The sequence below is a fragment of the Sinohyriopsis cumingii genome, chromosome 1 (genome assembly GCF_028554795.1).
Source record: "Sinohyriopsis cumingii isolate HCF-2022 chromosome 1, ASM2855479v2, whole genome shotgun sequence".
Taxonomy (NCBI): Eukaryota; Metazoa; Mollusca; class Bivalvia; order Unionida; family Unionidae; genus Sinohyriopsis; species Sinohyriopsis cumingii.
In genome coordinates, this window is record NC_142961.1 from 109,024,550 (window position 1) to 109,046,419 (window position 21,870).

General features: G+C 35.6%; 1 protein-coding gene across 6 annotated transcripts in view; it reads left to right on the forward strand.

Annotated features, from left to right (window-relative positions):
• Positions 1 to 21,870, forward strand: part of LOC149807572 (uncharacterized) — a 41,060-nt gene that overhangs the window by 8,499 nt on the left and 10,691 nt on the right. Inside the window, exons 1-6 of one of the 6 annotated variants that reach the window (XM_089968007.1) lie at positions 6,053 to 6,462; positions 12,117 to 12,143; positions 13,011 to 13,083; positions 14,319 to 14,435; positions 16,369 to 16,521; positions 18,350 to 18,520. In XM_089968007.1, the coding sequence (XP_089824133.1) occupies positions 6,446 to 6,462; positions 12,117 to 12,143; positions 13,011 to 13,083; positions 14,319 to 14,435; positions 16,369 to 16,521; positions 18,350 to 18,520 (558 nt within the window). In that variant the 5' untranslated portion in view covers positions 6,053 to 6,445. Of the gene's footprint in view, positions 1 to 6,052; positions 6,540 to 12,116; positions 12,144 to 13,010; positions 13,084 to 14,318; positions 14,436 to 16,368; positions 16,522 to 18,349; positions 18,521 to 21,870 lie in introns of those variants that run through there. The other 5 variants (XM_089968016.1, XM_089968019.1, XM_089968025.1 and 2 more) reach the window with 5 other exon arrangements.

Genomic DNA, 21,870 nt, shown 5'->3' on the forward strand with positions numbered 1-21,870 from the left:
TGTTTGTTGACTCAACCGTCTTCGTTTCTGCTGACACATCCTTTTTTGGTGTTGTACTGACACCGTCGTTTGTGCTTTGAATTTCTTATTGTTTCTATTCAACAATGACGAGTTCATATGTAATCATACCAGCTGCAATGGGTGCTGGTATCGCACTGAACATAAAGTAAAGGCGGCTGTTGATGACTGAGATAGATCGATCTAGATAAATGGTTAGTTTTTAAGTCACTCACAAGATGTTCACGGTTATCTATTGGCGAGAGGTGGCGTACAACTGCTGTGTGTAGTCCGAGCAGAGACGACCTCAGCGAGGCAGTGATTTGGCCACCAGTTTGGCCTCATATATGATATAAGTCTTTGCTGCTTCTTTATTGCTTATTGCCATAAAGCCCGCAAAATTATGAGTCTGCTCCACAACAAGAAACCACCAACTCGGATAAGCGTTCACACTGATGAGCTAGCAATGACTCTTCAGGTGGGGAACTACAGCATAAGTACACACACACACAGATATATAGATAGATTTATTAGGTTAGGTTACGGTCGCAAGTGTTAACGCGTGACTATTGTCGTAGAACATATAAAGCCACCAGATTATCTGCGCTCTGCGAGCTAACAGCTGAGGTTTCACTGGATAGTTACGTATTTTGACACACACACACACACAATTTTTTAAGGTAGAAGACATGATCCTCATTATCATAAGCCGTGCGTTTATACATTTACACGTAAGCTAAGTATATAATGTGGTTTACATTTACCATGAGTTAGGCTTGAAAAATGTGTTGGCTTGTTGGTGACTGCCTGTCAGAGTTAGACTAGCACTGGAGATCAAATGCGTAACTTGGGCTGCAAATGAACAGCCAACATGGCTTACGCATTTACGTATGTCTGCTACAGAGGTAAATATCTCAGAATCGAGATGGTTGATGGGTGATGAGAACGATGCATATTTGTTATAGTACTAGTGAGCTTTAATCGTGCATAAGGCGCGTACTAACTGTTTTAGCAGCCTTATCACAGGAAATCAGTCAAAATATCTCTTAGCTGTCAAAAATTAATGTAAAACAGAGGGGTTGGTGGCAGTGTCGGTTCAGTATAAAAGCCAATATTTTTTTTAAGGAAATAACCTGAATACCTCAATAAACATCTTATAATCATGCTTTCTACAAAATTCATTAGTTTGTTTTAATTAGTGTATTTAATGTAAATTTATTCTCATTTTCAGCAATAGGTTATTGTTGGATAAAAATTTACCAAAACAACTGGCCAGTGAGACCTCAGTAGAGAATGGGGAGCGGAAACAACAAACTGGCAAGACGTTGGTGGGTCTGTGCGCAGAAGCAGTTTACCAAACCTCTCCTTTCTGAGAAACTCTCGTCGACACTAATTTTCTGAGATATTATGTTGTCTCTTAGCGTATCTCTAAATAAGTGTTCATCTTCGCCGACTTGGTACTTTTATGTTTATAACACATACGCTAACGTCGGCTGACATAGGCGAGGTTAAAATGGCCGTTTCCTTATTTCTGACGTCGATTGGAAAAGGTTTGGCGGTTCCCTCGAACATTTTAGCGAATGCGCAAAGCTGGTCATCCAGAACAAAGTAAACTGACCAGAAATATTGACTGATCTAAGTTTGGCCGCGGGCCCGTGGTCTGTCCTCAGTCTTTGTTCAGGCGTATAATACGGCAGATGATGACGAAAAAAATAAGGTTGCCCTTAAATGAAAATTCAAGCAGTTCGCCGGCAACAAACTCTGGCTGAAACAGCACGAGTTGACGATAATGGCGCAATGTGGATTCAGGTTATCGAAGACTGCTTACCAAAATGGCTGGCTAGTAGATGACACATTAGTACACTTTACGCCTGGGCTGTATTTTTAATTCGCAGCGTTATGCCTTCAATCATGTTTTCGATGCGGTTAACCTCATACCGATGGCAAGGATACCTTTACAACGTACCGCAAAATACTAGGCATTTTTTGGAAAATACATCATCAATCTCAAGGTTATGGCGAAGCTTGACGGTGACCGCTCAGTAAATGGGGTTGAGCAGGATTTTGTTAGCATATAGAAACGACCGATTTTCTGCATTAGCCCCATTCACATTACAAATACAAATGGGAATCTGACAGCATCCCGATGCGAGAAATTCTGGCCATCAACGTGGGAGATTCTGACGTAACGTGGCGCGCTTTTGGATAATCTCGCGAAGCTTGCAGTGTTAGAAAATCGCATTACATTAGGAAAAAAAACAGTTCTGGGTGGAAAACGATACCAGACTAACCAGAGAGGAAAAACCGAATATGAACCAGGAGATACGAGATCGCATTGCAATAAAGGAAGCAGACGAGCGCTGTTATGTATATTTTATTTAATTATATCTGATTTAATATAAAATTATTTTAATTTACTTGTTTGTTAGTTTTATTTTTATTTTTTATTTTTTTTACTACAGGCTATTGTAATGTAAATTTGTTCTCTAGAGATGATGCTTTTTTCAGAAAATAATTTGACCTTGACTGTTAGTTGATAAATACCAGGTGTTGATCAAAATCCTGACCTTGTTTCAAAATTTGTGGCAACAAGTTTTATCTTTATTTTAAAATGATTGACTGTTGTCGAGGTCATGATGGGACTTCGTCATTAAGATATATAAAAAAAAATTATTTTTTATTTCTTAGAGTAAAATTATTGGTTTTCGTCAGGGCCACACTGGGTAGACGTGATCTTTAACAAGTACTTATTTTCTATAAGCTTGGAGAATATGATCACGTGACCCCATCTTTACGTTTAGAATACGATTTAACCTCTGTTTCGGAGAAGTATTCTCAGTAGAAGCTGGGCTGTTAAACTGGAAGTTGTATGTTGTGCTGTTTGGAGTTATTTCAAATTACTTGGATTCAAAAGGATTAATTCTGTTATTTTTCTGGAAAATACATGTGCTGGTGTAAGATTCTTAATCAAAGACAGTTCTATTAAGAAATTTATTTTGATTTCCAAAACCGGAGTGACAATTCTTGTTTCTACAAGGAACTGTAGACTTCAACACTATAGACTGCACCATACGTCATTGTCTTCCATCTTGGATTCTTCGTCGGGATTCGAACTTGAAATCAGTAGAACATTTTGTTATCAGGACTTCAACAATTTTATTCTTGGACTATTTTGGATTTGATTTTATAAAACTGTAAGTTCATAATTTTTCATTTTTACAGAATTTTTCCAGGGAAATAAATTATTGTATTTTTCAAAGCTTGTTCTTTTCACTCTTTCTTGTGTTACTGTTTATTCGAGCCTAAACACGTGACATAAGAGCGCTAGAGGCTGCCAGCATTGACCGAGATATCTTCTGCGTTCGGAGTTACATGATTCGGGAGACGATCAACCAGATCCTCATTATGTACACAACACTCGCTGAGCGTTTGCCGAATCTCTTACGCGAACAGGGCATAACCATCTCCTCGACTTTCACGAAGCTGGAGTTTATTATTAGCTCAGTTGCTCTCGCAATCACAGGGTCTGCGGTAAAACGCTTTCCGCGTCCTGAGAGCGCACAAGAACGGGTTAAAAGGCAATTAGAGCGGAAGACTGAGATGCTGAAAATGCTCGCAGTAAGACTGTGACATCATCACGTATGTTAGCGGGATTACCGCAAAATAATGCTTCTGGTTACTATCGCTGAAATCAAAGCAAAACTTTAAAAACATTTGTTGCTTTTGCTCTTAACAAAGCAACGGCACTATCACCATCCAGTGCGCAGGTTTTTACTGTATTAACCGACATGGAAATTGAGGTGACGAAACGTGGGCAGCGCTTTCGATTCGCACAGGCACATAATGACAGTAGTGTTCAGTCTGCCGATCCTGTTTACTCCGAAAGCCGAAAATGGTTAGGGTAACTGAAAATCCCTATGCTTGTGCGTTGATGTTGAGACCGTCATAACGGATGATGATTTTCAGCGGCAAACATTGACGTAACATCAGCCTTTGCGCCTGGATTTCAGCTACTCTTACAATCTTGGGTTTTCATTGTTAAAAATTTAACTATACAAAGCGCAAAAAGAAAAAAAAAGAAAACTTCTTGGGGGTTGTCACGTACCGCTTCAGTTTGGGGTAGAACGAGGATGCAAAGCATATAGACATCGAGCGCTGACATTACCTAGAGCATGCTAAGCCAACATGCGAGCGACTAGAGTTAATTTCGATTTCTTTGTCTGAACAATAGTCAAAATTACTCCCCTCGTAGATGCGAGGTCGGGTGATCACAGGCTCGATTGCTAATTTAATGCTGATTTGGTATTCGGCGAAACGCTTTCGGCATTAACCTAGCATTCGTGGTATCCAGCGTCCTCTCTCAGTCGTTTCACAAACAGAAAAAAAAAAAAAATCTGCCACATCACAGTAATCGGCCTGAAAAACTAAACAATCACTGAAAGTGCGGGTAAATGGCATGGTACCTGTAACTCCCGGCGAGTGTGGTATCGACGTGGTGAAGACCGTGTCATTTCCTGATGTTGGGTTATTAAGGAAACTGACATTTTCTTTTATAACATTGCATTCTTGCCAGTAAGCCAAGCTGATAGGTTAAAGGTGCACACCCGCCCCTTCATAGCAATAAAATCACGCTGCCTATAGAGGAATCGTAATGTCGCTATAACCCCAAATCTTAGACCCACAAGATTTTCTAAAGGTCACAGCGGCTCAAAACGTATGAGCGGAGGCTAAACAGCGGCGCGCTTTATACAAGTGCAGAAACTACATACATAAACCACAGGAGTCTGACGTTTTATCAATCAAGTACGAAAAAATCTCTGATAACATGAAATCACCTTATCGGTACTAAAATTTAACACAAGGAGTGACCACAACCCTTCGCTCGATTCGGCTTTTCTCACGCGTCGTTTACTGCTTCAGAATCGCAAGAAGACTGAAAAACTACACATATCCATTCAAAAGACAGTAACGTACTAACGCATAACTCTCGCACGACCATCGCATGAACCCGATCCGGCGAATTAACCTTTATTTTCACCATTACGGTCACAAACCCTTTCTAGCAAAATCCATCAGACGGAGGTAGCCCATTATTTAATCATTTCCCTCCGTTCTGATACTTGTTTGTGCAATTTTGTAATGGACAGTGATATAAATAATTTAAATCAAGAGACAACTCATTTAAAAAAAAATGGGGGTGGCGGGTGCTATGTGCTATTTAAATTCAGTATAATAATGAGGACTTTGTATAGCGCCTAATCTTTAGAAGCTCTAAGCGCTTCACAACATTAGACAACACCTATGAGATAAAAAAATATATAATAATATTATTACAAAAACTAACACCATGAAATTAGAAAAACATTTTTTAAAAATAAAAAACATGCTGGGAATATTTCAAGTAGGAAACATTATTAGGTCTTTAAGTTTGTTTAAGTATGCATGTAAATAGTATCTTACAGATGTATTGGTCAATGACCATCCATTGCTTTAACAAGTGTATTGTAACACCGCATGTAATGCATGGTATATTTTATTTATGTGAATTGACTTCTCTGCATTTAATTTAATTTTTATACAGAAATTATACATTGGGAAAGGGGTGTATCAGCCATTACACATGTGTATTTTAACACTGCATGTAATTGAAGAAAAAGTAGAATCTTTTCATGTAGAATTATTTTTCTGTGGTGATTATTAAAATATAAATTATAAATGTGGAAGAGTATGCAGTTTTAGCAAAGAAGAATAATGTTATAAATAGAAATAAAAGAATGATTGTAAGTATATCTAATTGTTGAAATTAATTTTTATGTCGCCCCAGCTACCTAATATTTCTTGTTATGTAATGCAATTCCAGCTCAAAATAATGTGGGATGTGAATACATTTTGCTTCCTATGAGTATTAGACCAACAAGTAGATCTCCGCTTTTTTTGTTGTTGACTTCTACTTCTTGGCATACTGCGTATGTGCTAGTCCGAGTTTCCTCTGACACTGTGCTTTCAAAATGTAAACCATCCATATCTCCGCTACCGAATATCCGGTTTATGTGAAACACTATGTTTCTGATTTTTCAAAGAAAAAAAAATGGTTTAACTTAGTCCAACAATGTAAGATGTTGAACCCAAGAGGCGTTGTCCGTCATATACGACAACACTGTATATCGTGTTCCACGTCATACATTGTTGGCCTAGCTTTTAATATAAATCTAATTCAGATTGGACTGCACGTTTTCTGTAACATTGTCGAGGTGACGAGTACTTATATATGGCAGTTTCAATTTTTTTTGTGTGTCTTTGTCGAAGTGAGTTCGACGATTAAAGATTAAAATCTGTTCTAGAAAAGCTGATTACAGACAATAACGATAAACTTTTGTCCCTTTGGTCATTCGGGATACTCGAATACTTGCCGCAAAGAGAAACTGGTTCCGAAGTGAAATAAACAACTATGGCGGAAGCACAAAGGTACGTCATCAGATGTATTTAATACTTTGGCTGGCTTTTACTGGAAGTTGTGAACAGTTTGAAATACGAACTTTCAAGTAATATCAATAGCTATCGATCCCATGTTCGTATTATTTAATCTGCTAAAAATGAAACCTAATGCAACACATATACATACGGTGTTAAACTTTGGATCCCAAGGTGTTATTGTCGAAATTGGAAGATGACTTTCCGACACTACAGTAATATTTATGTCGTTTAGGTCAAACTAAACAAAATAAATATCCCGCTATAGGACTAGCATATGTTTGTGTTACACATTAAGATTTTTTCGTATTGTCAACAATTTTCGTTCTTTTTTTTTATTGATACAATGTCAGAATACAGTTCGTTTCACACAGCATCGCAAAATCTTTTGTATCACTATCAATAACTAAGTAAGTTTTCAGGTCAGCGTTATTAAATGTTGCTAAAAGTACATAATTCGTTTAAAATACTTCGTGTGGTCCTACAGTGTGAGACGAACACCCTGATATATATGATAGGGACGGGTCGACCTGTCCATGTCATATAAGGGTCCACTTCTTGCAGTTTGTGACTATAGCCTGATAACACAAAACCGTTTGTTTGTACTCCCCTACCGATTTCAAAAACGAGAACGTTTAATGTGATAAAAAGTGCACAAAACTAAGTCAATTGAATCATTGATTTATAATTTCTAACCTGACTGTGACCAGAATGGCACTAATGCTGGCATCCCCTGCACCATTTCATGCTTAACGGACTTTCCATACTGACACGGTGCCATATTGCGTACACTGTAAGCTAGATTATTTCCATCAGACAACATAATGATGTAGTTCATCCTGTTTGGCAAATGCTGAATAATTGCGTAAATTACATAACATTGAGAGTTTGGAATTATATCCCTCTGCATACATGAACATAGAAGTTAAACCGCTTGCTAAATCCACATGAAAAGCGTAGTTGTCATTTTCCTTTGCTTGATTTGATATTGTAAATATCGGAAGCAGACGACTTATGTATGTGCATCTGTAGTCATGATACACCCCTTTGCTGAAATTGGACTTGTCCAGAAACTGGAAATGGATCCGAGCATCTGTCTATTTGCGCTGAAAACTTCTGTTAACAATGAAACACACATAAGATGACGGTGTTAGGGCCACTCTACTCAGAGTCAGGTTAGAAGCTATAAATCAGTGAATGATTAACTAAGTTCCTTGCACTTTTTATCACATTAAAGGTTTCCATTATTTAAATCGATGGGGGATGCAAGCAAACGGGTTTGTATTATCAGACTATACCATCCTTCAAAATATGGCAACACATAAGATTTTTATAGGACAGAGGAAACATTTATATGGTATGCAGTGCCCTATTTAGGTACACAATGCACTAGTTATACTAAAAACTGAGAAAAGCTTATTTGCTGTGACAGTTCAACCTTTTTTGACTTGGTCGACCGCACTGTACTTTCATCTTTTCCTTGGACACTTACAAGTTTGTAAAATATGCTTTAAAATGTGCTGGTTTAACAGATACTGAATACAACATGAATTATTTGTCAATGACTGTCTTCTGTACAGACCAATAAATTTTTTTCATAACCACATCAGGGTTCCTTAAGTCTTTGAAGGTCATTGACAGTTTGGGAAAAAATGAGGTAGCATTTTCAAGGCCTTAAAAGTTTGTGAAAATCAAGCAGATTACTCTAACATCTTTAAATATCTTTGAAAATTGAAATAAACCCAAACATTTTAATTTCTTTACATAATAAAATAAAATTGTCCAAGGTTGTTAGATTCGGATATAGTCAAGTTTTCCTGGTTTCTTTCTTTTGATGACCTATTCAGTTTTCATTGCTGCCGCAATAACAAGCATTTTTTGTAGTATTTTGCATTCATTGTTTTCTCATATAACATAACTTGTATACAAAATTTTAGCAAAAATAGGTTTTGGAAATCTGTGTTTGTAGTCTTTGAAAGTTTCGGAAAAGTCTTTGAATTTATTGTTCAGAATTCTGTATGAACCCTGCCACATTAAATTCCAGCATGATCTAAATTTACTTGTGAAATTGACTGAATGTTGGGGGGATGAAATTTAATACAGCTATATGTTATATCCTTAGACTTAGAAGATAAAGATATCTAGTGTCATTTAATTATACTTTATATGATAAATGAATGCAAAGGGCAGAAGAAAGTCCCTACCTTGGCATTATTATTACATGTTATAGTACCCACATAGAATAGATTGTAAACAAGCCAGCAACACACCAGGTTTCCTCAGGAGATATTTAAAATCCTGCCCACTTGACCTCAAAGATAATGCTTAAAAATCACAAGTGCACTCTGATCTGGAATATAGCTCCACCATATGGGAACCCTATCTTAGAATGGCATTAACCACCTGGAAACTGTTCATTGTCCTGCAGCAAAATTCATGTGCAATGGCTACAACTAGAGGAGATGAGTGACAAACAAGACAAAGTCATTAGGATGGGATACCCTCATCCTTGGTATGGAGTCTGAAAGCAGTGCATGCCCATGAATACATTATGTAAATTACACATGCACCGATCACAGAACCCAGAAAATAAATACTTTCACTGCAACCTTGTTACTCAGAGACATTTACACTTCCCAAGACTCATCAAAGACTGGAACAGTTGCCAGAAAGCTAAATTCAATCCAGAATGTTAGATGAATTGTTTTGTATATTTAATCTGTTTTGTGTGTTTGACCTTTGTCCATGATTGAGGATATAAATTTGGTAAGTACCTGTTTTTTTTCTTTGTTGTATGTAAGTTATAAATAGGTTGTTTACATATATTTTAGTTCAAAGTCTTAGTTCAGAGTCTACTTTGTTAAAGAAATTTAGATGGTCCTGGAAGCAAATGTTGGAACCTGATCCAGGTCATTGTATTGTGTCATAGATTATTATATATGGTCGTGATAAATAGAATTATTTCATTCCTCCTTAAGTTCAGTCTATAGATTTATTTACTGTTGTGTTCAGATATAATTTGAGAGGAATCATTTAAAATTTACAAAGTGCTCATTGACATTTTGATGTAAATCACAATTTTAAGATTATTGTGAAGTTATTCAAGGACATTCTTAGTTATATCATATGCTGAAAAATGACATTAAAGCCACCAATAACAGCAACTCACCAGTAGGTGTGCTCAAAGTAATCAAGCTGAACTTGAAACCTTCCAGCTGCTCTCAGCTGACTCCAGTATGTGGTACAGGGAAAAGGGTATGATACTGAATGCAGACAGTATGAAAGTCTTGCTGGCACCTAAAAGAGCAAGACTGTAAGCTTATATGCCACATTTTCTCTGTAATGTCTTTGATATAAAAATGAGTTGTTTTCATAAAATTCTTGTTCGTAGATAATCACTTGCAGTGGTCTCATCATATAAATTATACTTGAAAGAAAATAGAATCTTCTCTCAGCACCAATCAAGACCTTATTCCATTACAGTAAAGAATTAAAAAAATGTTAAAAGTTGCATTCAATCCATCCAGGGCTTGAAATTGGCATTTTATTATTATTATTATTTTTATTATTATTATTATTATTATTATTATTTCAATCCCTGGTCGAGTCATACCAAATACTTACAAAAATGGTACTAACAGCTCCCTTGCTTGGCGCTCAGGATTAAGAGGTTAGTGTTAAGACTGGTCAGACTGGTGTCGCTATAATGCGACTGGGTGGGACATCATGCTACATGTCTGCGGTATGGTGCCCCAGTGCTAGACATCACTATAAACTGTCACACTACAGACATCATAGCAATAAGACTGAAAAATTGTTAAAGCTACGTTAAAATTCCAAATCGCACACATACACACACACACACATTATACCTCGGCTAGAGTAGAGCATGTGAAATCGAGAGGAAAATATAAACATGCAACCAGCAAGCTGAAATGAAGAGAAATAAAATGGCTTTTATTTGGTTTGTTTTCCAAACATATAAATTTGTCTATTTTTATACATAATTAAAAATAATGAAATGAGAAATTTAAATTTGCTTGCTTGATTCCCGTCAGTAAATCACACATGTATGAAAAACTGTATTCAGGGCATTGACATGGCTGTTACTTCATGAAATTGAAAGGGGAAACTGTGACATTTTTGTGAAGTCCAGCACAAGCACACTTTGTGGTGTGTTCATACATGTGTATCGATAGTAATGAAGTCAAATAAAAGATCTCATTAATGGTGGCAAATGAGGAATAAACATCAGTAAGAACAGCTGTCCATTATAGAGGTAATGATCAAAGCACTACTGAACCACTCAGGAAGACCTTTTGGAAGATTGAAGGTGTCTTTTCCATCCAATTTTGGCACATCATGAATATGGCTGCTCATTGAAATGTAAGGAAAAAGCTAAAAACTCCCACCCTCTTTAAGCAGATAGTTACTCTTTTACAATCACATGTACTGTTGTTTTATTATTCATAAATGTCATGACAATTTTTCAAAATGTGGCCATAATACTCTTAGCCAATCAGTAGCCATTACCATTGTGCCTAACAGTGTACCTATTATTTTTTATGAGCACAAATTATTTTTCTTCATATTTTGACATTTTATTTTTGCACAATTTATACGTTTCTGAAACTGTCCATTACAATTTTAAATTGACCACATAGAATATATACTTACCAGCACTTATCCTACTGCAAACTGCAAAAGACCAAGATTGCTGTCGTATAAAGTACCTGCAGATCTACATATGTACAGATTGTTAGGAGTAATCAGTAGAAGTTACAATCAAACAACATAGACCCTGATCTACCAGTGCATTATGCAACAGCAGCTCAGGGTCTGTTGTTTGCAGTTGGAATTAACTTATAACCAAGAATATATGGTAAGAGTTGCATGAAGGGAAGATAATGACTGATTGGATGTATAGCTGAGACTAGTACTTAATATGTGGACTAAATGGTCATGGATGCTGTCTTGTGTGAACATCAAATAACTGAAATAGGCATGGAAATGGTATCATTAAGACTGCTTCAGATTACTACTGAAGAAGATACATGAAGATTTATTTATCTGTTTTATCCTCATTTCATTCAAGCAGTAATACAGATTGTAATTTGCTATAATACAGATTGTAATTTGCTATAATGCAGAAAACTACTTTCTCAGAAGTAGGTGCTGCTCAGAAACATTTTACCAGCCAATTTCCAAGAGGTTAGGATTGGATTAGCTTATTACAACACAAGAAATGGTATTTGTTTTTAATCAGACTTGGTAAAAAGGCTTGTCTCAAGATGTTTAAATTATTACTGTATTATTTAGTATGAGATTTGTTTCATTGTTTGAACAGTAGTCTTTTTAGCACATTTATACTTTATGCTTTCTTATGTTGGCCACTGATAATACCTCTGCTTTGGCGTTTTAGAAAGTACTGTTCTTTTTTATTATTTCATCTCTTATATGCCTTGTCACCAGTACCAATAACTTATTTACAATGTTACTTTAGTCTGAATTTTATTTTCTGCTTGATATTGTTTTCATTGGCTGCTTGATATTGTTTTCATTGGCTGCCTGATATTGTTTTCATTGACTTCTGGGGATGACTAAAAGCTTTGCGATTGTTGATCACATTATTTTTTGTATTCTTCCAGGCATAGAGGAAACTGCTTAGTGAGATGGTAAGCTGTTAGGTCATGTAAGTCTTGTGATCATGGGATGAGGGACATCAGACCCACTTAGGCCTTTTGTTATTCTTCTTGGCAGAGATGAGTACTTGTGGTGTGACTTATGGTGCATTTGTGTTATTTATAGTTAATTTGAATTGTGTGCTTCATCTTTATTCATAGCTGAGTGTATTGGATTGGCCTACCTAACTATTCTCATGTTCTTTGTCATGTTTGTAAGTTAAAAATAAATCCTTTACCAATATTTGAGTTCAGTGTTCAGCCGTTTTTATGAACTAGAATGTTCTGGGAGTGCACTTAGGACCCACATCTTGGTCATTTTATTTTGTCTTGAGTTCTTATTGAAGGTTGTGGTAAACAAAATTATTCATTCCTTTCTTAAGATCAGTCTGTGGAGTTATTTGTTATGTTCATATATAATTTGAGAGGAATCATTTATTTAAAAATTATTCATTGGAATTATCATGACTAAAGCTATTTTGGGATTATAGTATTCAAGACCTTCTGGATTATATCATTGATGTAGATCAAAATTATTGGTACATCATTATATTTGATATTGGAATTAATTTGGAACACACTATAATTTTGGACTTGTGAAAAAACATTTATGATTATTATATGGGATTTAATTCACAATACTGTAAGGTCCTTTTAAATTTCAGCTTGACTTAGAAACTTAGAGAAATAACTTTATTTGTTGATTTTAATAGAGTTGTTGGTTGTGCTTCATTTCTGTTACATGTACTTTGTTTAAGTCCATAGAATCATGATATTAGTTTTGTTGTGATTTTAAAACTCGGGCATTACACATGTGGGAGCAAGCAGATACAAAACTAAATTTTGTTTTTGTATTTTCAGCAGTGGTGACAAGGGTGGTGGAGAAGGGGGAGACAGCTGGTGGGGCAGCTGGATCAGCGCAGCTAAAGAAAAGGTATGCCCCAGGCGGATATGACCTACTTTGTGAGGCAATGCCCAGTTATTTGCAGTTCATGGGAAATCAGTTTTCAGCCCAGTTGGATGATAGAATGTACTATTCTTTCTAATCTTATTCACATCTTGATCAGCTAGATGCTTTAAGTGTAATCAGATGCTGCTGCTGGTTGTTTGTTGTTTTCTTTTAATTGCACCGTGAGCACTTCCCAAAGAAATGGGAGCTAAGTAATAAGAAGATTTTGGATATTTACCATGATTAGTAGGTGACATAGTAGTTGATAGTGTACTCATTGCATAAGGCTGGCATAAATAAATGAGTTATATTGTGACTTTTTAAACTGCACACAAATGTAACATTTTGTAATACTTTATTTAAGTACATCAAGTTCAGATTTCATTGTATTTTTGCTAACTTTTTGTGGTACATTGTTTGGAACTATTGCCCATTTGATTTGGAACTTTTCCATGTAAATATGCGTCATATCATTTGGGCATCCATGGCATATGGACATATTGTTTGTTGTCTCACAAGTATATGGACATATTTCTTGTTGTCTCACTGGCATATGGGCATACTTGTTGTCTCACCAGCATATGGACATATTTTTTTGTTGTCTTGCAAGCAAATGAACATATTTCTTGTTTTCTCTCTGGCATATGGACATAGTTCATGTTTCTCAGTGTATTATTGTTTACCTAGGTATCATATATTTAGTGTTGACTTCAGAAAATTAGAAATTTTTTGTTAGATCTTTGAAAGTCATCTACATAAGGAAGACATCATTGCTTGTATGCAAGTGAGACACTGGTTTCGTTCCACAGAACACTGGATTAGTATTGCAAAGACATCAACATTTAGAGTCCGGAATTTATAAGTTTAAAAGAAATCAAAATATTCAGGAGTTAAAGACATTTCTTTTTTATATGAAATTCCTCATATGCTGGAGTTCTGTACCTGAGAAAGTGGTTTATATGGCCAGCATTAACTTGGATTAAAATCTTGACCACCTTAGGCTTAATACTGACTCTAGAGTCACATTCACCCTCATTGTAGGTGTAAGACGCTTGGAGGTGGAATTATTACATGAGATCCATTTATGAGGGCATTGTCAAGGAATGTGCTTAGTAGGATTCAGGGAGAATTTATTATTTTGGATAGTACTGGTGCATGCTTCTTTGCTGTAGATTTAGAGTGTCTGTTTTCTGTATCACAAAATGGATATTCTTTTGTAGACTGCCTCAGCCCTTGAGATGGTAAGCAAGGATTTGGCTGAATTCACCTGTACCCTTAGAAGTGATGCGACCAGAGCCGTGGCCCACACCAGTGAAACACTGAAGGAAAGTTTAAAGGTAAGGGTAGTGTGAAAGAGTCGTAATATGAAATAACAGTGCCTCAGTGAAGTGTGAAGTTGTGTAAATGTGGATACAGTTACCATTAACATTCAGCTGAAAATAGCTGAACTTTTTTTTAAATAGTAACAACCTGATCACTGATTAGAAACATTATTAGTATCTTATCCATTAGTCAAAAAATATTTCAGGATAAACTTCATGCTGTTTGTTTTTTGTACATAGCTTTCACCTTATTATAATGCTGTAGTTGGGGTGTGGTCCATAACTGCCAGCAGCATTATGTACCAAAAAAGAGCTGTCTGTATGTACTTGTGTACCTGCCCATTCATAATTACCTGGGTAATAAAATGTGCCATAGGGTACTCATTTAGTTCATGTTAAATAAAGATTATATCTGCCGAAGTCATGAGCAAGCAAGACAGAGAATAACAAGTACAGTTCGAGGCTCATGTTGTATGACTATTGGCTGCAGTGCATTTGTCCATCTTAGACCTCCATCTGCTGATCTTATCTTTTGATGTGTGTGACTATTTGCCATGTACATTGAATAGTTTCTTTATTTTTCTATTTATGGTAACTGTAAATAACACATTTCAAGAAAACAGACAGGTTTCTGGAATTTGAAGTCACGAGTCACATATTCATTCTATTTTGATGCTCACTAAGGTAGCAGACCAGTCTATATTGAAAAAAACATGGTGCCAAATATTAAACAAAGCAGGCTTTATCAATGTGACTCGTGGATATTATAGAACTGTAACACGTTAGAGTAGAGGGATTTTGTTAAACAGTAAAACATGTTGCATCAGGAAAAGGAGAGATCGATAGTGGTTTACAAATTTTGAAAGAGGAGTTTGACAGTGATGTAATGTAGAATTCAGTGTTTATGGATTTGACTTTACGCCCATTCAGCAAAAGTTTGACATGCAGACTAGTTAAAGTGAATGTTTTGTATAAATAATTTATCATTGTTTTGTGTCTGTATTCTTGTAGTAATCTGCATGGATTTAGCTGATTTTTGACAAGAATTTTAACAAATAAAATAAATTTGTCCAAATAAGTAGTTTTAAAAAATGTACGTTTTTCATGCTGTTTTCTGTAATTATAGCATTTAATATATAGGTTACTCTTTTTATGCTCAGATTATGCATTTTTGCTACTTATATTAGTAATAATTGTGGGTTGGCATGTATGAACCTACAAAAAGCAGTTTAGGTTCATATTTAATATAATTTCCCTTTGATCAGGTACCCAGGTAACCAATCATTAGAATTGATGGGTAACCAGTAGACAGCTTTACTACCGAACCTAGTTATATTGAGGATCACGATATGTATGGAACAGCGATATATTGAGAATAGCATGATATACCAAACATTGGTATCGCAAGCAGAATCAAAATTTCTTATATAGCGGTTTATTTAACAGGAAATGAAGATATAAGACAAAGTTTCCACCAGTTAAGTGATTGTTATGTATTGCCTATGGTGTGCTGAAAAATGGTGTTAAACTGGCAACAGCAATCATGGGGTTTTGTTCATGGGGGCCATAATGGTTCTGCATTTGATCCAGTAAAATGAGGCACATTGTAAGTGGGGAGAGCTGTATCAGCAAAATATCAAAAGACTTGATTCTGAAAGTCAGAGTGCAATTTATATGTAATGAATAAAGGAGGAACTGAACCCCAGTTTAATGAAACATTTGAAATTGAGATTTTGTAGTATCATCCTTATTTTGTGGTGGACAACTGAATTTTTCAGTAAATATTCAGCAGATATCAAGCAGTAAAATAGTCATAAAATTTATCCCCAAGCTTTTTTACCCGTGTAAATTCACGAAACTTTTTTAGTTATGTTGCCCTGTGTTAACTATCTGTGAGACGGGAGACATTATTGTAGTTATTTTGACCCAGTGTTAACTTTTCTCTCAGGCTGAAAACACGGCAGCTGCCACAAATAAAGTTAGACATCACTTGAGTAATTTTATGGGTGGGATCAGTAGAGCCCTGACAGTGCCACCAGATGACAGTGGTCAGGAGCCAATCACCAAAAGAACTCAGGAGGAACTGTTTGACAGAGCCAAGGTGAGAAAAAGAACAAGATAGAGAGATTGTCATTTATCATGTTTAACAGAGAGATTATATCATTTAATAGATAAATTAACATTTTTCATAATCTTTTGAACTTTTTGTCTTTACAGGATTGAAACTTCTATGATATTTTTCTTCTCACCATTTTTTTATTATTATATTCGTCAGTGGATTACCATCACTATTTTGGCCATCTTTGCCCCAGGTCTTTGGATGCTCTATTCAAATATTCTTGTTTTTTTTTCCTATGTACAATTTTGTTATGCATCTCAATGATTGGGATAGTCATGGGAAGTAATTTGATTTTTTCCTCCTTATTTTCAGAAAAATTAAATATGATAGTTACAGTTTTGCATTAAGACACAAAGAGGTTATTTTTATATGGCACCCAGTATTTGTAAAATTAAAATCATAACAACCTCTGCTGCCTGTAATAGACTTACTAATTGAATGCATTTGTCTCAGCATCTAATATTGCGAAGTAATCCAATTAAAAATGGTTTGGTTGAGTATTTGTGTAACATAATGCCTGTTAGGTAACCCAACGTTTTATACATGTAAAATCCCATTCTGATTGGTCAAATTGATATATTGCTTCTTTCTTTAGGTACCAAGTGATTTTAGTTATATATTTGTCCCCAAACGCTGTTGATTCTTTTACATTTAAATGAGATAGAGAGAGAGAGAGCGAGCGAGCATGATGCTCAAACATGATTAAAGCTCACCCTGCTGAACCCAATGAACAATTTCACACCAGAGCATGAAGTTTGAATCGTAATAATAACACATGATATGCATCTCATTTTAACCCTGTATGCTACTTTATCATTGATTTGTTACATTGCAAGTACTGTCTGGCTGGCTAATCATTCAGTCTGTATGAAAACGGTGACACAGAATAACACCAGACTTTGGAAATATAAATAAATGAAGCATATTTCTTGAATTTTGTCAATGAAGGTTTCAAAAGTCTCATTTAATTCATCCAAATAAGTTCAGATATTTGCAGATACCTAGTAAGATGGTCATTCATGGTTGTTTCTAACAAATCGAACTTCACTATCTTTAATGAATTGCCATTTTGATATATGCCTTGTCTTACATGGAGAAAAAAAAACAGCATTTGAATCAAAGATGTCAAAAGCAATTGATATAAAAGCTGCAAAGATTTTATTTCATTGTATCTTCAGTGCAGATTTGCTAATGGGATGATTCTAAAAACAAAGTTAGTGGTCTTTATCCATCTACACCCTAGACATACATCTTAGGACAGTTTTGTTGTAAATTGTTTTCTTTGTTCCTAAGTATTTTGACATGTATATAAAAGACTTTTTTAGCATCTTAAGACAGAGAGCAAATGAAATTGGTAGGAAATATGAGATATTCTGATTTATATCGATCTGCAGGTGAAACTTCAGACAACATGGAAGGATTCTAGCACATATAAGACATGTTGAATCATTCCAAGAAAAATATGTCTTAAAATGGATAAAATATTCGTTAACCTAGTCTTTGACACAAGTCTTATTTTGGGGGTGGAGCGAGGAATAGTCACTTCCCAACCATGTCTACAAATATGAGGTAGATATTAGTTCTTAGTAAAACGTGCATTATTTTCAGTTTTGAAACTTTTGGCAGAGAAGATACATATATGTGTAATTTTCAAATTAAGAAAATAAGTACCTCACATAATTGCCATAATTTGTTACTCCTAGTCATATTAACCTTTAGAGTATGGAATATTTATTTTTGCACACAATAAAATTCCAGAGAACTCTGTGTTGTGGCAAGGGTAAAAATGCAATATGTCTTTCTTTTCCAGACTCGGCTTCGGGTCATGCAGGTAGACCCTGGCACATACCTTGAAGAGCCCAGTGGTCCTTCTGAGAATTATGCAGAGTGGTTGAAGTCCTTTGATCTGGAACACAAAAAGGGAGAGATTTCTGAGCTTCTCGTGACTATGGTGGAGGTCAGATCTCTCTACACAAAGTTGGTGAGTAATAGGGAACTTATCAATATCTGTGATGTTGTTCATCTGTGCATTTCTTCCTTGAGTAAATTCTCTGATCACATTGCTGCTAGAAATATAAGCTCCTCCACTACCTCTCAAATCCAGCAAGTCCAGAGTAATGAAAAATTCATATCCATATACCATATAGAAAAAGAGTAGGAGCTCTATTACCTCCCTTAGTCCCTTCTTACTATAAATATCATTGTTTTGTGGTGTCACTTCAAATCCTTTTGAGAACCTTTGTGATATTGAACCATCCATCAGTAATTGTGGTGAATGTTTATGTGTTCAAGTGTCCACAAAGATTGGTAACCTTTTGTTTGTCTTTTTGTGTGTATATATTTTCATATTTTCCAAACTTTGTGGATTTAATTATTTTAAACCTGGTGTGTAACAACAGCATCACATACATGCATGCTGTATCATTTTTATTGCAAACACAGTTGATTGTAATATTTTTGTGATATTACAGGTGTTGTTGAATTTTCATATTTTGTGTTGTTAATTTGTGTTTTTAGCTCTCCAGGTTATAGAATAGTTTATGTGATGATCTTTTAATAGTCGTCCGTCTGTAGCACAAGTTTGTTATTGCAGTGTTTAAACCACATGGAGGATTTTCTTGAAAGTTTACAAATACAATCATCCAAAGGTCTAATTGGTCATGAATGAAAATGGTACTGCTCAGACATCCAGTATGACTGCCACAGTTGCCATCTTGTTATTTTTAGTACTCCCAAATAGATGGTCATATCAGCATGGCGTTTTCACTTGTTGTTGTTGTTATTGTGGGGTTTAACGCCATTTTTCAGCACGATAGGCTATACATGGCGGCCAGTATTAATGGTGGAGGAAAGAACCACCGACCCACGAGAAGCTACTGACAAGCTTTCTCACATGCCCACATTGGCTGAATCTTAGACTCGAACTGCCGCAGACAGAGGTGAGATGGCAGTGATCCGTAACGAAGAGCGCTTTAGACCACTTGGGGCCCCGGCGTTTTCACTAAAAGACTACTTGGGATAACTATTGGCATTTTATAAAATGTTGCCAATCTGATGACCAAAATGGCTACCAATGTAGTCATCTTGAAAATCTTGTTATCACTATTCCCTCTGAATGAAAAGTCATGTTTCCTATTTCTTATAATGACTGGTTGATCCCGAATGAAGATAGTGCCAGTCTGATGTCCAATATGGCCACCAGAGTGGCTATACACAAACTCTTGTTATTGCTGCTTCTTCTGAATGGATAATCTTATCAATTTGGGGTTTTCAAAGAAAGACTTGTTATGATGTTTAATTGATCCTAAATTAAAAAAAATGCTTAGTTGATGGCCACCACATCAGTCATCTTAGAAATCATGTTATCACTTAATTTTTTGAACAAAGAATCATATTGACATGGGGTTTTCACTAGAAGACTTAATATGTCTAGTTGGGCCTAAATGAAGATGGTACAGCACACTGATCCAATGTGGCTGTCATCTTGAGAATCTTGCTATTGCTACTCATACTGAATGAAAGGTTGTACCAACATGTCTCTTTTTACTCAAATACTTATTATCATGTCTAGTTGGTCCTAAATGAAAATGGTTTTGCTCAGACATCCAATATGGGCATGACAGTGGTGGTTTTGAATTATCACGATCATGATTTCTCTTAAATGAATGATTATAAAACCACCAAAAACCTTATTGTAATATCCAGTTGGTCCTAAATAAAAATGGTGCACATCTAATATCAAATTTGGTCATCATGGAAGCCATGTTAATAATATGTTATTGTTACTCCTCCAAAACAGAAAGTCATATCGACATGTTTTCACTGGAAAACGTCTTGTAATGTCTTGTTGGTTCAAATGAAATCCAATATCTTGCTAGCTCTAAATCAATATAGGGCTAATCTGATATCCAGTATGAAAATCTTGTTATTGCTACACCTGTTAAATGGAAAGTCATTTGGAGATGGGGTTTTCATTTGAAGAGTTCAAATAGTTTTTGATCCTAATGAAAATGATGCAGATTTACCCTCAGTATGTCCATCATGGTGGCCATCTTGAAAATCTCTACTCCACCAAGATTGATAGCTGTTAATGATGTGCAGTGGGCTCCATTGAACTTCATAGTATCAATAAAGTGCATTTTACCATATTGTGATATTGAACTTTTTTGGAAAATGACTAGAGACAACTAATCTAGGACCTGAAAAGTAAAGATTGTAAATTCAATAGGTTTCTCCTTCTGGTAATCTAGATTCAGTCAGTGGCATTTTATAGTCTTTACCAGGAAGGAAAGTGAATGGAAGAGGAGAGCAAAAACTGTAGATGGAACATCAATAACCCTTCTAAGACTTTCAAAGCATCAAACTTTCTACATAAATAAACATAATTTTCTTATTTGTCAATAGTTAATTTGTTTGTGTTATTGTTTCTTGGTTATAATTCTTTGTATTGGATTAATAACTGAATAAACTTTGAACTCAGGAATTGAGCTTTGTAATTCACAGATAAAGAGCAAAATGTTTTACTGCTGTGTCACCACTCTCAAAATTTCTTCATCTTTAAAAAGAGATTTTTTAAATGTCTTTCTCAAGTTATTTGCCCACCAAATATACTGGTCATCATGTACAGCCTATCTTGTGATGAAAAATGGTATTAAACCCCACAAAACCATCCCTCAAAGAGCTTTGCATATCTGAAGAATATCTGTTTGATAAAATCGTTACATTTCTGTGCTGATTATGTCCCCCTTACACGATGGTCCCTTTACATCTGGAAGCAACATTCTTTTTTGGCATCTTGAATGTCAGGAAGTGGATCAAGAGACCTGTGAATCTGATGGTTTAACCAGTTAAAGGAATTTCTGCAGTAGCATGCAGATTATCTTTGGGACACACTGCATTGCAACACCTAATCTCTTCATGTCTTTAATTACAGGATCTTGTTCTATGTACAAAGTCTGTTTGGGGTGATAAAGACACTATAGACACTTCTATCTGTGTGTATGAATCAGCTGTTGTGCCTTGAAGACTTTGTTTTATTTGGGCTGCTAATGACAGTTGACACTTTTATCTGTGTGTATGGATCAGCTATTGTACCTGAATCAGTTTGTTTACATTTGTTTGAGAATTCTGCTCAAAATTCCACTTGTTCTGTATACTCCTACATCAATACTGACATTTCTGTTGTTGTGATTGCCTAAAATTACCTCTGAGGAATTAAAATATTTTTCACAAAACTATATCATCAACATCCATGATCTGGTTCTCTTGTATGGTTTCTTTCATCAACTGTGTTGTCTTCTTCGTCAAACTGAAAGAAAAAGTACAGAAGGT